At 35.8% G+C, this 17,167-nt stretch overlaps 2 protein-coding genes across 7 annotated transcripts; both read left to right on the forward strand.

Annotated features, from left to right (window-relative positions):
• The first annotated feature begins 128 nt into the window (after positions 1-128).
• On the forward strand, positions 129-2,613 carry si:dkey-15h8.15. Of its 5 annotated transcripts, none has more exons than XM_087302163.1 (4): positions 129-155; positions 238-346; positions 857-966; positions 1,214-2,613. In XM_087302163.1, exons 3-4 carry the CDS (start codon positions 912-914, stop codon positions 2,065-2,067), a joined length of 909 nt encoding a protein of 302 aa, XP_087158289.1. In that variant the 5' UTR covers positions 129-155; positions 238-346; positions 857-911; the 3' UTR covers positions 2,068-2,613. The 5 variants fall into 5 exon arrangements, with proteins under 5 accessions (XP_087158289.1, XP_087158290.1, XP_087158288.1 ...); XM_087302164.1 differs by having other exon boundaries at positions 291-346; XM_087302162.1 differs by having other exon boundaries at positions 129-346.
• Positions 2,614-5,698: 3,085 nt separating this feature from the next.
• On the forward strand, positions 5,699-15,475 carry LOC137488992 (uncharacterized). Of its 2 annotated transcripts, none has more exons than XM_087303636.1 (3): positions 5,699-5,751; positions 9,100-9,209; positions 12,422-15,475. In XM_087303636.1, exons 1-3 carry the CDS (start codon positions 5,702-5,704, stop codon positions 13,327-13,329), a joined length of 1,068 nt encoding a protein of 355 aa, XP_087159762.1. In that variant the 5' UTR covers positions 5,699-5,701; the 3' UTR covers positions 13,330-15,475. The 2 variants fall into 2 exon arrangements, with proteins under 2 accessions (XP_087159762.1, XP_087159761.1); XM_087303635.1 differs by lacking the exon at positions 5,699-5,751 and adding an exon at positions 8,086-8,155.
• Positions 15,476-17,167: the final 1,692 nt, after the last annotated feature.

A 17,167-nucleotide genomic window follows, 5' to 3' on the forward strand; every position in this document is an offset into this window, starting at 1 on the left:
TTAGAATAATGTGTGTGTTTATATCTACATTAGCGATTGTTTTGGCTTGTCAGCTTTTAATTTGACGCTTTTTTGTTGATCTACCGTTGCTCCCGCCTCGCCGTGATGACGTCAGCACTGACGCGTTCATCCAGCGTCGAGTCTTCAGAGCTGAGGTGAGTCGTTGACGCTTTTTCTCGTGTTTACACAACAATAAAACACACTTTACAGTTTATTAAAGCGACAATCTGCGACTAGTTTCTGCAGTGAGTTCACCTCTATCTGTGTGTCTGCTGACCAAAACAATACAGCAGGCAGAGAGCAGCTCTGAGAGGACAATATGAACTTGGTGTTTGAGTTTGTGTTAGTAAGTACACGTTTTTCAGCGTTTGTATTAGTAATATCGCATATGTTAGTATCTGAAGAGAAGCTATGGAAATGTACTGCGACAGATATACGAATTTTAATCCAGTAAACAGCGTTAGATTGTTTTTGGCGCCCTTTATTTTCCAACGGTTTCTCTGATTTCTCAGCTTCTGTACAGACGCGCGACTGCTGACAACCTGATTACTTTATTGGTGTGAATACTTAATAAAACTATACACTGATATGAGTGCAGTTGTAGTTGTAATCACTATAGTGATGAGCTCATCCTGCAAATACTTTTTGAAAAATGAGCTGATCCGCTGCTGACCCTGAATGTTTGTGTTAATGAGTGTTTGAAGTCTGAGGCTCATCAATATTCACATCTGTAAATGTTATTGGCGTCACCTGACCTGAGCTAATCACATATTGTATCACTGGATATAACATCATAATGTGTTTATTTTCTCAATCAGTGTAAATGAATCAGATTTCTCTGTTTGTTCTCCTGAAGCTCTGCCGCCATCAGTGAAAGACAAAGACAGAGTTTATTGAAGGACAGTGAGAAGATGAGTGATCCAGAACCCTGCAGAATTAAACAGGAAGACACTGAAGAACTAATAGGTTTGTGTTTATTCATTACTCTTCAATAATGAGGCTGGAGAACAGTGGGGTTGTTAATCCAACATTCGTCTTTGCTCCTGCATTGATTATAACTAAGGAAACTGGTCTCTCACTGCCTAGTGAGAGCACATCCTTAAATGTGTCATGTCTATAAAGATCTTACACATCTCAGCCAAACATATTATTCATGATCATTTCACTGTTAGGTAAAATGTAAACTCTTAAAATGTGACTTATTCATTTTCAGATGTGGTGGTGGAGGAGGAGAGTGAAGAACTGAGTGAAGATGAGGAGAAACATCATGTCAAGAGTAAGAAAAAAACTCAAGTGAAGGTCAGACGTAGTTCATCAATGAAAAAAACAGCTGTGAAATGTTACACCTGCACTCAGTGTGGAAAGAGCTACAACCTCAAAGAGACTCTCAAGCGTCACCTGATTATTCACACTGGAGAGAGACCTTACAAGTGTTCACACTGCGACATGCGATTCAATAATAGAGGGAACCTGAAAACACACAAGCTGATCCACACTGGAGAGAGAACACACAAATGTGATCAGTGCGGCAAAACATTTTTGAGACCTTACGAGCTGAAGAAACATCTTAGACTTCATATAAATGGGAGGCCGTATTCATGTTCTGAGTGTGGGAAGAGTTTTGCACGACGGTCATGTTTAAATGACCATCAGAAGACCCACACTGGTGTGCGAGAGTTCGTCTGCTCTGACTGTGGGAAGACTTTTATTAGAGCTGGAGCTTTGAAATTGCACCAGATGATTCACACTGGAGAGAAACCGTACAAGTGTTCACACTGCGACAAGACATTCAGACAATCCGGACACCTGAAAATACATAAGACGACTCACAGTGGAGAGAGAACATTCACATCTACTCAGTGTGGGAAGAGTTTCAAAGAATCATCAGACTTTAATGTGCTGAGTCACACTGCAGAGAAAAAACACGAGTTAAAAAAGCACAATGAAATCTCCCTTCCTGAAAGCTCTACTCTATATTCACACACACCAGATTTCTCAGTTAAACAGCCCCTGATATGCATCATAAAAGGTCCTGTTTTGGTTTTGGGGTCTCCAACAACAGGCTGATGTGCATACAAGCTCAAAAAACACTGTTATTGTCTTATAATATGCATTTATTTTTACTTTGATGTCAGTTTGTATGCAAACACCCGTAAGCAGTTAGCATGTTAGCAGTTCTGTTCCCTCGTCCCAGAGTCAGTGGGTTATTTGAATGGGATTTTGGTTAAATGGTTTAAATAAGGTTGGTGGCAAACACAAACTCAAGATACTTTCACGTTTTATTCTACGACACTAAACGCATCACTCTTGACTTTTAAATCGGTTCTGCTTCTGTAAAAAGACGGTTGCTCAATGGGTCTACAGGCGATGTCGGACTCATTATACGTCATCGAGCTGAACTGGTCTGAAATGAAGCCTGCTTTTACAGCTTGTGTTGGGCGTTTGGATTTGTCTGTTTTGGTTCAGTATTTTCGTTCGTAGTGTTTTATAGTTTGATGTGTTTATCTAATTAGAGATTCATATTGTGTGTAGATAATGCCTTCACTTGTAGAGACCGTCATGACAGATTCATTTGTTGATCATTTATTTTAATAAATCAGTTTTATAAGGATACTGCTGACCATAGTGCAGTCTGAGTCTTGCCTGTTCTTCATAATATATATGTGTGTAAAGTGTATATAATTGTTTACTGACATTTTAACGTGATCATTTCACACATAAATCATAACATAAATCCATTGGTATTTTCATTTTTCTTTTTTGAAAGATGATATGTGTGTGTTTTGTTTTACTTGGTGTTTTTTATTAATTGTTTTCTTACATTTTAGTAAAAAACAAATTTCAGTTTCTTCAGGAATAGATCATTTTAGTGAAATATCTCGCAGCCATCTAGTATGTCTATTACATTTGCTTTTAAACTGTTTAAGTGATTTTAAAATTAAAGTTTTACCTCAAATGATTGAGTAAGGTGTTTTTTTACATACATTAGCCATTGGGAATACTGCTTTTAGCCCTATATGGAGCGTCTGCAGACTTGGATCCAGGCAGTTTTACGATCTATAGTTTTATACCCCTGTTGTTCCTGATGCGTCCAGTAGGGGGGATTGAAGGACTAAGGAAGGGCCAAAACTCAGAGGGGGTTTACTTTTAATTCAATTCTTTGGAGTAAGGAAAAAATAGCGTTTTGTGTTTATTGAAGTTTGATTTTATTTAAAATATAATTCTGTTTTAATATATTACAGTTGTTCATTTTTTTTTGTTATTAAATTCTGTGAGTAACTAACTATTAACATGACCCAGTTTATAGTCACGTGAAGTTGTTCTGAATATGCATTGTATAATGGTTTTCTGTATGTACAAAGTAGAACCAGATTCAGTGGCTCATTCAGGGTCATTGCGAGCAGCTCACTGTGGGTCCCACTTCTTTGGGACAGCCCAAAACTGTGGGCTAACCCGCTCTGATTAGTAGAGAGGGGGAGTTAAATGATACAGGGCCAAATAATAAAAGTTTTAAGTCAACCCTTTCAGATTACTAAGTGTCCTATACATGAATATACTTTACATTTTTTTGTGTGTGAAATATATAATCTAAGTTTATCAGAAAGTGAGTTTAAATATAGAAACACTTGATACTCACCTTACTATTTCAGATATACAAAAGCCCAATTGCACATTAATATAATTCATTTTAATCATATAAATTAAAAACACACATAGTCGGAGAGTGTAACTTTTAATTGTAGCCTTGTTATACGATTTCATATAGTGATGTGCTTTTTCCTGTATTGTTTATATATGAAGTTGCATTCATGTGTGGTCATGTGCAAGAAATAATGCTATATGATGACCAGATTCAAAACTATGTAGTGCTAAAAACCGAGGTTCTGCCTAGCCAAAGACAAGAAGACGGAGCTGTACAAGGCCTGGGTAATCATCAACAAGCAGAACAACTGCAACTGTACGGCAGGGTATGTGAACTCACATGTTTACATTTTATTCTGAGCATTGAGTGTCCACAGTTTAATTCACCATGTTTAACTGTTTTTGCTGAAGTCATTGCTGCAATCAAAACCGAGTAATGAGTATAACGTGAATTTCCCTGATATGACATGAGAACTGCAGAGTCCAGCATTTTAATTAGCTCCTCACTCTATTCAGCTCCCTTTTAGCCAAAGACGTCTGCAGTTGGCATTAAAGCAGTGTGGTGTATGGTAAAAGTTAAGTCGAATTTGGCATCCTACCGCACAACACCACGTTTGCTATTGCAACCGGTCTGTTTTTTGCAACCGGGAACCCGTGTGACGCAGGTTGGTAATTCCTCTATAGGCACTAGTTTATAATAAATACACAATAGTACTTAACGGAAAAAATACTACTATCTAAAATAATTAATACTAGTAATATGAAAATAGATAGTAGTACAGGTTATTAATTAATTCAATCATTCATTTTCTTGTCGGCTTAGTCCCTTTATTAATCCGGGGTCGCCACAGCAGAATGAACCGCCAACTTATCCAGCAAGTTTTTACGCAGCGGATGCCCTTCCAGCCGCAACCCATCACTGGGAAACATCCACACACACACACACACTCATACACTACGGACAATTTAGCTTACCCAATTCACCTGTACCACATGTGTTTGGACTGTGGGGGAAACAGGAGGAACATGGAGGAAACCCACACGAAGGCAGGGAGAACATGCAAACTCTACACAGAAACGCCAACTGAGCCGAGGTTCGAACCAGCGACCTTCTTGCTGTGAGGCGACAGCACTACCTACTGCGCCACTGCCTCGCCCAGGTTATTAATTAAATGTCAAAATAGTTTGCCATTACCCCTCCTCCTTTCAGTAGTATTTTGTTTGCCACATTAATGACGATGTATATATTTTTATTATTCGTAAAATGAGAATATACAATCACAGTACATAAAAAAATAAAACATTTAGAAAAAAGAAAACAAAAACGAAATGGGTTTATACATCACACATTAAAAATATGATATAATTTACAAATTTCAGTGGTTTCTAAAATATAATTTTTATATATTTTAAAAAATATATAAAAATATATAAAAAATATAAAAAGTTTCTAAAATATAATATATATATATATAAGGTTTTTGGTTTGTAAATTTACATTTATGTTTATACAATTTTGTTAAAAAGATAAGAAGATTAAGGAAATGTAATTTATTTTTTGGTAAAAGTTTTATTTTGTAAAAAAAAAAAAAAACATTTTTAATAATTTTTTTATTGCTGAAACCAGGAACATACATGCTTATCAGAACATAAAACTAAAATTACAGTACCAATCAACAAATGACATTGACAAAAAGTACAGTATGAGACAATGAAAAAATATCATAAAAGAGAAAGAGAGCATAAAATATTAAAGATTTTTTTTGTAAATACAAGGGTTAATTTAACGTACTTACATATATATGAAGATCTTAAAAGCAGAGCACATTTTGACAGTTTTTAAAACTTTCTTATTAGACGATTCAGAAATCAACTTTATTTAATTCTCCATATCCTTAAAGAAGACCACAAAGGCAGGTTTACTATTGTGAATGTGCATTTGTAAATGTAAAATGTACTTAAGAAGATAATTAAATGGATTAAAAAATTATTTTCCAAACAAAAAATTTTCCCGTAGTAAGGAATTTTGACGAGCTTCTGTTGCGCCCGCCTCGCCGTGATGACGTCAGCACTGACGCGTTCACTCAGCGTCGAGTCTTCAGAGCTGAGGTGAGTCGTTGACGCTTTTTCTCGTGTTTACACAACAATAAAACACACTTTACAGTTTATTAAAGCGACAATCTGCGACTAGTTTCTGCATTGAGTTCACCTCTATCTGTGTGTCTGCCGACCACAACAATACAGCAGGCAGAAAGGAGAGGGAAAGTGTTTAGGTCTTACTGTGCTAGTGTGTTTGAGTTTGTCAGCGGTTGTATTAGTAACTCAAAGTATCTTAAGGGAAACAATGGGAATTTACCGCTGCAGATATGCACATTTTGATGCAGCAAACATTAAGTAATTCATTTGTTTCCAAAGGTTTTTTGGGATTTTTGGTTTCTGTTGAGACTGCTGACAATCAGATTACTTTATTGGTATGAAGACTACAAAATACTTTTTTTAAAAATGAATTACAATATTGATGACCTCATCCTATAGTAGCTATATCCTATAAACAGTATAGAATGAGCTGATTTGCTGCTGATTCTGACTGTTTGTTAAAGAATGTTTATAGTCTGAGGCTCATTAATATTCAGATCTACAAATTTAAGTGGATGTTATTGTTGTCTCCTGACTTGAGCAAATCACGTATTGTATCAAAAGATATAATATCATGATGTGTTTGTTTCCTCAGTCAGTGTAAATGAATCAGATTTCTCTGTTTATTCTCCTGAAGCTCTGCCACCATCAGTGAAAGACAAAGACAGAGTTTATTGAAGGACAGTGAGAAGATGAGTGATCCAGAACCCTGCAGAATTAAACAGGAAGAGACTGAAGAACTAATAGGTTAAATGGCTAATTGTTCCCAGCATATTTCCTGTTTTACATTTTTGATTTCTACAGCTTCCAAGAATCTAAAAAGAGCCACATATCGATAAGGATTGTTATGTTAGCATAACATTAGGTTATGATTGATTTGCCTCTTGTTACAGTTTATGAAATAGTTTAATAACAAGCTGGAAATGTTCATGGGCCAATGAGATGGCCATATTGTCATGATCTATAACGACTCCCATATAATTTTTTTTGTCCAGTGATTGGTCTGATGACCTAGTCTGTTGTGATTGGTTGACAGTGTTCAACGCGTGACTTATAGGTAAAAGCTCACCATGGCTTATCAATATACTGGAGCAACTATGATTTCAGTTTGTATGCAAACACCCGTAAGCAGTTAGCAGTTCTTGTTCCCTCGTCCCAGAGTCAGTGGGTTATTTGAATGGGATTTTGGTTAAATGGCTTAAATAAGGTTGGTGGCAAACTAACTCAAGATAATTTAACGTTTTATTCTACGACACTAAACACATCACTCTTGACTTTTTAAATCGGTTCCGCTTCTGTAAAAAGACGGTTGCTCAATGGGTCTACAGGCGATGTCGGACTCATTATACGTCATCGAGCTGAACTGGTCTGGAATGAAGCCCACTTTTACAGCTTGTGTCGGGCGTTTGGATTTGTCTGTTTTTTGGTTCAGTATTTTCGTAAGTAGTGTTTTATAGTTTGTAGTGTTTATCTAATTAGAGATTCATATTGTGTGTAGATAATGCCTTCACTTTTAGAAGTGAAGAATCCGCCATGACAGATTCATTTGTTGATCATTTATTTTAATAAATCAGTTTCATGAAGATACTGCTGACCATAGTGCAGTCTGACTCTTGCCTGTTCTTCATAATATATATGTGTGAATAAGTGTGTAAAGTGTATATAATTCTTAACTGACATTTTAACATGAACGTTTTACAATAAAATTATTTCTAATGATTTTTTTCATCATTTTTTGGAATGGATAATTAGTCATTTGTCTGTCACTCATGAAGCATATGCCTATACGTTTGCTTTTTAAATTAGAGTGCATTTTAACGTTTTAAATGCCTCATTAAAAGTTTCACCTCACATTTTTAAGGTCTTTTTTTAACATGGTTTAGCGTTTTTTTCTTTCCTTCTTACTTTTTTATTGTTGCAAAAAAGTTTACATCACAAAACAGAACAATCAACATCGCAAGGCATGTTTACCATTAAAATCTTTATTACAACTGCAACAAGGAGCAGTACAAAAGACATACATAAAAGGAAAAACAACATGATAACAATGAATATTCTGAAAATGAAGTACAGAGAGCAGTTATTTCACTTTAGTTTCTGAAGTATTAGTAGCTTTGAGCCATTTTCTCTACCTCAGAAAGAAAACATCTAAAAGAGGGTCTGCATTTTTACCACTTACTTTACCCATTAGTAAAATAAAGTTCACAACATCAGAGAAAGAAAACTGTAAATCACCTTTACATGCGTTAGCGATTGTTTTGGCTTGTCTGCAGCGTTTTTATTTCGCGCGTTTTTGACGATTTTTTCGTAGCTCCCGCCTCGCCGTGATGACGTCAGTGCTTACGCGTTCATTCAGCGTCGAGTCTGCAGAGCTGAGGTGAGTCGTTGACGCTTTTTCTCGTGTTTACACAACAATAAAACACACTTTACAGTTTATTAAAGCGACAATCTGCGACTAGTTTCTGCATTGAGTTCACCTCTATCTGTGTGTCTGCTGACCAAAACAATACAGCAGGCAGAGAGGAGCTCTGAGAGGACAATATGAGTGAATGTGTTTGTTTTACTTTTTTTAACTTTGTGTGTTTGAGTTTATCAGCGTTTGTGTTAGTAATATTGTAAAGATCTGTGAAGGCAAACAGTGGCAATATACTGCGGCAGATAAGCAAATTTTAATCCAGAAAAAAACGTTAGTTTTTGGCGCCCTTTATTTTAACGGTTTTTCTGGTTTCTCGGTTTCTGTACAGACGCGCGACTGCTGACAACCTGATTACTTTATTGGTGTGAATACTTGATAAAACTATATACTGGTATAAATGCATTTTTTGTTACAATAGTGATGAGTTCATCCTGCAAACACGCTGTATAAAATGAGCTGGGTCCCGTTTTTGAAAGGATGTTTCGGTGAAAACTCAAAGTTTGTTAACTCTGTAATGAGAGAAACCCTGGGTTTTCTGTTTCAAAATGGCAGGTTTGTCAAACTCGAGAAAGCAGGCTAAGTAGGGCTGGGTGATATAGGCAAAATATAATATCCTGGTATTTTTAGGAGAAATAACGATATAGAATATCTATCAGGTATTTTCCCATTAATGGTTAATTAAGACGTAAAGCCTTTTTTAAAACTTTATTAAACATTTTTTGAGCAAACTGTAATTCGAAAACAGGGGTTTCCCTCTCTGTTTACAAATAAACAGCTGCACAAAAAAAATCTCCTGCTTAAAACTGTTGCACAACATTTTATTGGCATCACCTGACTTTAGAAACTCACATTATCACCTATTGTGTCACAAGATATAACATCATAATGTGTTTGTTCTCCTGAAGCTCTGCTGCCATCAGTGAAAGACAAAGACAGAGTTTATTGAAGGACAGTGAGAAGATGAGTGATCCAGAACCCTGCAGAATTAAACAGGAAGAGACTGAAGAACTAATAGGTTTGTGTTTATTCATTACTCACCCCTTTTCCAGAAGTTTGCATTCATTCCTACACAAAGTAAAACATTTTTTTATTAAATTAGATCCCCACCAATAAACTGCAAGAGCAGCCATTCATTTTCTTTTCGGCTTAGTTTCTTTATAAATCGAAGTTGCCACAGCGGAATGAACCGCCAACTTATCCAGCATAAGTTTTACACAGCGGATGCCCTTCCAGTCACAACTCAACACTGGGAAACACACATACACACTTACATTCACACACAAACACTAAGGCCAATTTAGCTTATTTAGTTCATCTGTACTGCATGTGTTTAGACTGTGGGGGAAACTGAGTATCCAGAAGAAACCCATGTGAACACTGGAGAACATGCAAACTCCACATTATCTTATATAATTGCTTTAATACATAAAATACATAACCGCAACCTCGACTAGTGAGAGTACAACTTTAAATGTGTCATCATGTCTATGAAGGGGCTTGTGGTGGAAATTCATTTATATACATTATACAGGTTCTTTTATTCTTCCATGGATGTACTGTTTAAGCCAGACCAAGCGTGACCACTTCAACTTCTGTTCATCACCAGACAAGATCTGGATAAGCACATTGTGATTTAACAAACTACATGTCCGGATGGGATGTAAGGTTGTAATGTAGATGGTCAAAAATGAAGTTTAGCGCTGATGTAACTGATTCATCCTGTATGTCGCTGATGACTTTGTGGCCATTACAAACTAGATGAAAAGTGAACACACTCTTTCTGCATCGTTGATGTATGATCGCGTGACCTTTTTTGCAAAGATTTAAACTTAAAAAGACACTTTGGGTAAAAATTAGGGCCCTATCATACACCTGGCGCAAGGAGCGACGCAATTGTTGTTTGCTAGTTTCAGCTTTTCAGTTGTTTGCTAGTTTCAGTTTGCGCCACGCTGTTTAAATAGCAAATGCATTTGCACTCATATGTGCAGTGTGCACCCATAGGTGTTCTGCTCTAAAAAGGAGCTGTTTTGAGGTGTATTGCTGGCGCGTTGCTTTTTTGAGAAACTATAATAGATTTTTCAATAGACCAAAACAAAGCTGGTCTATTGTCCAGTGCAGAGCGCGTTAGTTATGCGCCTCGCTTACACACTGCTTAATACACACAAGATGTGGAGCAATACGCAAATATCTTTACATATGAAAAAGAATTAAAATATTAAGGATATATATAGGATATATTAAGGATATTTATAGGATATAAATATAAAGGATTAAAATATTTCAAAACATATTATTTTCTAGCCTACATAAATTTAAAAACCACCGCCTTTATGCCTTCTTCATCTCGGGAGGCTTTTTCAGTTCATTCATAACAATTTGCTTTTGTATAATGTTATTATTATTAGCAGTATTATTTATTATATCTATATTTATATTTGTTTTATTAAAAACAAGCTTAGATTTGTCCACCTGTCAGGTTTTAGATCATATGGGGCACAGCATGTGTATTAGGAAATAACTCAGGTTTTTGAACACACTTCATTATTATTGTTCATTTATTCGTTTGCTGGAATTTAGAACTGAATTTAGAAATAGTTTTGAAGCAAATCTTTGCGCTTAACAAACGAAATTAATTATTTATAGGCTAATTGATGTCTGTGCGTACAAGTTTTCCCTATCCACAAGAGTGAAAGTGAAAGTATATAATGAGAGGCCTCTCATTCTCGCGCTGCAGATGCTCTGTTTAACTGTTTTCTTAGTAGTAAAGCAATCAGTTTTTCCACTTACAAAGTCGTCATGTACATAGCAAATGTGCTATGGTGCGTTGCAACTGACTTTTAAAGGGAATGGGAGATGAGACTCTGGTTTATTCTCAAAACACACCAATAACTCATTAAGAAAATAGGCTCAACCATGTTAGACCATGCGCCACGGCGCAAATCGTATTTTCCTGTTCTTATATTAGCAAAAGTGGATTCTGACACACCCTTAATGCGTTTGCGCCCTGCACTTTGCACATGGATTGTCAAAATAGAGCCCATAGTCTTGACCACTGAGAGAGCCTCCTTAAAAAAATTGCCACTACAGGGCTCAATCCTTTTTTTTCTGTATAAAAGTGCAAACCTATTTGACCACTTACACATCCCAGCCAAGCTAAATGCTCTTTTTCATAATCATATTAAAGTCATACCTGTCAACATTGGGATGTTAAAATAAGGGATATGCCCACCATAATAAGCCCCCCCTCCTTTTTTTTAAATCCCCAAATATGCTCATTAGGAGCTGTTTCATTGTAAAAACAGCTGTTTCATAGTAAATAAAGAATTAAATGGTCAGTAATATGTTTTATTATTATTATTATTTACACAAGAAAAAAATAGATAGTTAATAGATAGCAGCAAATACATTAGCAAACAGTTCAGCCTATTAAAATTAATAGCTATTATAATTAAATAGAATCAAACTATCAAATCTCATCAGCCGTTTCTTCACTGTATAACGTACACATTCGGATTAAAAAGCAGCGAATGAATCTCTTATTTATTTAGTTTTTTTTTTAGTTTGATTACATTAAATAACAGAGGTGTCAGTTTAAAAATGCACACATCTAACCTTATAATGAAAGCATTCGACTGCTTTCCTGACTTTTGATGCTCATTTAGGATGAAATTTTAGGACAGAAAAACCCCACCAAGATTGACGTCTTTAGATGTTACTATTAATAATAATGTGTGTATGTCTGCATAATCACGCACCCAAAATAGAGTTTCGCTCCGCTTCAAATCACAAGTACAGAATCTGTTTGGGAAACAGAGTTTATTTATCACTATGAGCACGTTAGCTGACAGTCACGCACTGCTATATGACTGTTTTGAGGATTGCATATGAAGGAGAGACGGCACCTGTTATGAAAAGGAATCCTGCTGTTTTTATATTTATTTCAGGGTTTTCATGCCTAAACAAAGCGAAAGCACAGAACAGACTCACATTTAAGAGCAAGGGAATTCCCTGGTGGTTCGGCAGTATGGGTTGCGTATAGGGAGGATCGGCTCTTTAATGTTTATCTGCCACCCTTCGGAGAAAGACTGAAAATACAGGAGAAATACCTTTACGGGATGATAGCAGGATAAAACTGTAAAATACAGGAGAATCCTGGGAAAAACTGGAGGGTTGACTACAGTACAGATCAAGTCTAGACTCTTAAAATGTGACTTGATTGATTTTCAGATGTGATGGTGAAGGAGGAGAGTGAAGGACTGAGTGAAGATGAAGAGAAACATCATGTCAAGAGTGAAGAAGACACTCAATCAGAGACTGAAGATAATTTTTCAGTGGAAAGAACAGCTGTGAAATGTTTGACCTGCACTCAGTGTGGAAAGAGGTTAAGCTCCAAATCTAATCTTAAGATTCACATGATGATCCACAGTGGAGAGAAACCCTTCAAGTGTTCACACTGCGACATGAGGTTCAATCGTTTAGCAATCCTGAAATCCCACGAGAGAACTCACACTGGAGAGAAACCGTACAAGTGTTCACACTGCGACAAGAGATTTAATTTTTCAGACAGCTTAAAAACACACATGCTGCTCCACACTGGAGAGAAACCACACCAATGTGATCAATGCGGCAAAGCATATTTATGGCCTTCGGGGCTGAAGAGCCATCTTAGAGTTCACACAAACAAGAAGCTTTATTTATGTCCTGTGTGTGGAAAGAGTTTAACAACCCCGACAGTTTTAGAAAAACATCTGAAAATCCACACTAGAGAGAAACCACACAAATGTGATCAATGCAAAAAAACATTTACGAGGCCTTCAGAGCTGAAGAACCATCTTAGAATTCATTCAAACGAGAGGCCGTATTCATGCTCTGAGTGTGGGAAGAGGTTTATATTGCAGTCAAATTTAAAAAAACATCAGAAGATCCACACTGGCGTGAGAGAGTTCGTCTGCTTTGACTGTGGGAAGACTTTTATTACGGCTGGAGGCTTGAGACGACACCAGATGATCCACACTCGAGAGCTCCCTTACCCGTGTTCACACTGCAACAAAACATTCAGACATTCAGGACACCTGAAAACACATGAGAGGAGCCACACTGGAGAGAAAAATCACGAGTTAAAAAAAGCAGAATGAAATCTCCCTTCCTGAAAACTCTACTCTATATCCACAAACATCAGATTTCTCAGTTAATCAGCCCCTGTTATGCATTATAGAAGACCCTATTTTGGTTTTGGGGTCTCCAACAACAGGCTGATGTGAATATAAGCTTAAAGAACACTGTCAATGTTTTTTAATACTCAGTTATTTTCACCTAATGATCCCAACGACAATGATTTGTTCAGTAATTAATCTTGTCCAAACCCTTGCTTTGTGTGATGCCAGTCTGCGGTGATTGGTCTGATGACCCAGTCTGTTGTGATTGGTTGACTGTGTTCAACGCATGACTGATAGGAAACGCCCACCATGGCTTATCAGTATACTGGAGCAACTATGACGTCAGTTTGTATGCACAAACCTGTAGGCAGTTAGCATGTTAACAGTTCTGGTTCCCTCGTCCCAGAGTCAGTGGGTTATTTGAATGGGATTTTGGTTAAGTGGCTGAAATAAGGTTGGTGGCAAACACAAACTCAAGATACTTTCATGTTTTATTCTACGACACTAAACACATCACTCTTGACTTTTTAAATCGGTTCCGCTTCTGTAAAAAGACGGTTGCTCAATGGGTCTACAGGCGATGTCGGACTCATACGTCATCGAACTGAACTGGTCTGGAACAGGTCTGTGTATATTTTGGTCATTGGATTTTCATTCAGAAACGAATATTGAAAAACGAGCCGTCTTTTGATTTTCCTTTTAAAGTTCAAAAACATATTGAAATACGAGGCGTTTTTCTTTTTCATTTTTAAAAATGGAACAGCAAAATGTAAAAATTATTTGATTTAAATTTTTTAGTACGAATAACAAACAATAAAATCACCAAAAAACAACACGAATGAAGGCTTGTTTTTTATATCCCGAAACCAGATTGGCCGACTCATTCACGATGACGCAATGCTGCCACACACAGGCTAGCCTACTATAGGCTACTATTTTTTCCACTTAATAATGTTGTAAAAGGTATTTTCTAGTGATAGTGGACATTTTTTCCTCAATAAGATGACACATTTCTCGTATAATTTCTCGCTATTTATTTATTTATTTTTCGTTAGCATGTTTTAAATGGAACAACCTTTATTTTGACGTTACATGCAAGCGTTACGTTACTTTACTGAACTTTTTTTTTTTAAATGAAAGTTTTAATAATGTTAAAACCATAATACAGGGTGGGCCATTTATATGGATACACATTAATAAAATGGGAATGGTTGGTGAAATTAACGTCTTGTTTGTGGTACATTAGCATATGTAAGGGAGCTTGTAAATAACTCATGAACGAATAACGTTAAGTAAAAAAGAAGCACACCATTGTTGTTCTTGTGATATTCCCAGTGTGTTTAATAAGGTTTATCCACATAAAAAGCCCACCCTGTGCTTCCACTTCCCGAAGTTTGACCACGAATCATTTCAAGTGAGGGAGGCATCCGTACAGTTGTTCGCTAAGCACATTTCAATAAGTCATAGTGTTTTAAAATAAAAATGAACAATTAATTATGCTGATAAGCATCCCATGTCTTTTAAAAATGGACTATCACTAAAGCTGCGGATGAGTTGTGTGTGCATCATCACCCCACTAAGTTCTTGCATAGCCTACTCATTTTTAATACTTGTATTGATTAAAAAATAACCTACTGGTTATATATATATATATATATACATATGCTTATAGGTTATATCAGGCAATAGAATAGGCAACCTATTCTGAACCTTAAACACTTCATCACTTGGTGTCTTTAGTTCCTGAACGTCTTTTCAGTGTGTTGAAAAGGAACGGCTACATTACAAAATGGTAAATGCTTTACTGATACAACTTTTTCTTTTTTTAAACGTGTTGCTTGAACCAAAAATGGAAAAATGTTTATTTAAATATAAATAAATCATGGGGAACAGATTAAATAATGTTTGTTGTATTGTCTGTAATGAAATACAAGCTGAAGTAAATTTAGAAGTCGCTACTTATTTATTATTTATTATTTGTGTTTTCCATAATGTCTCAACTTTTTCTGATTTAGGGTTGTTATTGGAGATCCATAATGTGTGTAGATAATGCCTTCACTTGTAGAGACCGTCATGACGGATTCATTTGTTGATTGTTTATTTTAATAAAATGATTTTATGAAGATACTGCTGACCATAGTGCAGTCTGACTCTTGCCTGTTTATAATACAAATAAGTGTGTGAAGTGTGCATAATTGTTTACTGACATTTTAACGTGACCATTTTACATGACCATAAATCTAATGATATTATCGTCAATTTTTGAATCAATGATACATGTTTGCATTTTTTATTTAATGTTAGTGTTTTCATTTATTTTGTTTAGTAATTGTATTCTTACATTTTATGAAAAAACATTTTAGGTACTAATTTTAGTTTCCTCAGGAATAGATTTTATTTTAATGTCTGTCACTAGAGTTATTTGAGTGCATTTTAACAACGTTGTAAGTGCCTAATTAAAATTTTACCTCACATGTTTAAGGTGTTTAACGTGCATTTACGATTGTTTTTGCTTGTCTGCACTCTAGAGTATTTTTGTTTCGCGCGATATTGACAGCTTTCCATTGCGCCAATGAACCCGTCGGTGCTGACGTCATCAATGCAAGAGGGGAACAACGGTGGGTCAACAAAAACACGCAAAATTAATAAATTATTTTTGCTAACAATTTTTTACATTCATCAATGTAAATTTACTAATAAGAAACGCAACTTTAAGATTCATTATATATCTATGATTAGTAGTATCACTCTCTAAATAAGAAAGCCCTACCGACTTTAAAACTTTGTGAACTCTTCAATGTATTTATTTGATTATTACATATGTATATTTGATTTAAAAAGTAAACGTAATATTTTATTTACTTAACGGCTGACAGACAAAAACCTAAAATCATCTTTTCCTGAAAAAAAACTTAATTATGTTTTATTTTTGCCTTTATTAGATAGGAAGCGAAGTGGGAGAGAGAGTGAGGGGGGGGTAGGGAAATGTCATCGAGCTGGGATACGAACTCATGACGCCCTGACGTGCTATTGCATCATACGTCGGTGCACTAACCACTAGGCTATTGCGCTGACACTAAATTATGTTTTAATAAGATTTAAGAATTAATATATAGTTTTTAAATGACAGCAAATAAAAACGCACAAATGTATCATATCTGTCATTGAAAGTGTACAGCTTTTCTTTTCTGAACAGGCTTGATTTATACATGTTAAAACATGTACAGCCTAACAAATAACAGAATTACAGGCGATGAACATCCATTATATAAACATCCTCTCGTTATTACTTGCGGTTATGGTTAAGAAGAGATTAATATCCCATAGGCTTCTCAATGATTGCATGTGTTCAAACACTGTTCATTCTTTCAAGATAATCTTCACAAGATAATATATCTTTTACCACTTTTGGATCCTAAATGCTAACACAGGAGCAGAAAAGCTAACATATCTACACACAGTGTCAATTCCCAATTACAACCCTAAATCAGAGAAAGTCGGGGCAGTGTGAAAAACAACAAATAATAAAAGTAAGTAGTGATTAGTAAATGCACTTTGGTTTGTATTTCATTACAGACAATAAAACAAACATTATTTAATGTGTTCCTCATGACTTATTTATTTTTAAATAAACATTTATTCAATTTTTGGCTCTTTCAACACATTTCAAAAATGTTGTATCAGTAAAGCATCTACCTTTTTGTAATGTTGCCGTTCCTTTTCACAACACTGAAAAGACGTTTACGTACTGAAGACACCAAGTGATGAAGTGTTTCAGGTGTAATTTTGCCCAAATCTTCCTTCAAACAAGTCTTAA

This window comes from Danio rerio, chromosome 22 (genome assembly GCF_052040795.2).
Source record: "Danio rerio strain M-AB ecotype USA chromosome 22, GRCz13ab, whole genome shotgun sequence".
NCBI classification, from domain to species: domain Eukaryota; kingdom Metazoa; phylum Chordata; class Actinopteri; order Cypriniformes; family Danionidae; genus Danio; species Danio rerio.

Coding starts and splice junctions, on each gene's coding strand:
- si:dkey-15h8.15 (XM_087302162.1), top strand. CDS start 912: ATGAGTGATCCAGAACCCTGCAGAATTAAACAGGAAGACACTGAAGAA. Junction 967..1,213: donor AGACACTGAAGAACTAATAG/GTTTGTGTTTAT, acceptor ATTCATTTTCAG/ATGTGGTGGTGGAGGAGGAG.
- LOC137488992 (XM_087303636.1), top strand. CDS start 5,702: ATGACGTCAGCACTGACGCGTTCACTCAGCGTCGAGTCTTCAGAGCTG. Junction 5,752..9,099: donor GTCGAGTCTTCAGAGCTGAG/GTGAGTCGTTGA, acceptor GTTCTCCTGAAG/CTCTGCTGCCATCAGTGAAA. Junction 9,210..12,421: donor AGAGACTGAAGAACTAATAG/GTTTGTGTTTAT, acceptor ATTGATTTTCAG/ATGTGATGGTGAAGGAGGAG.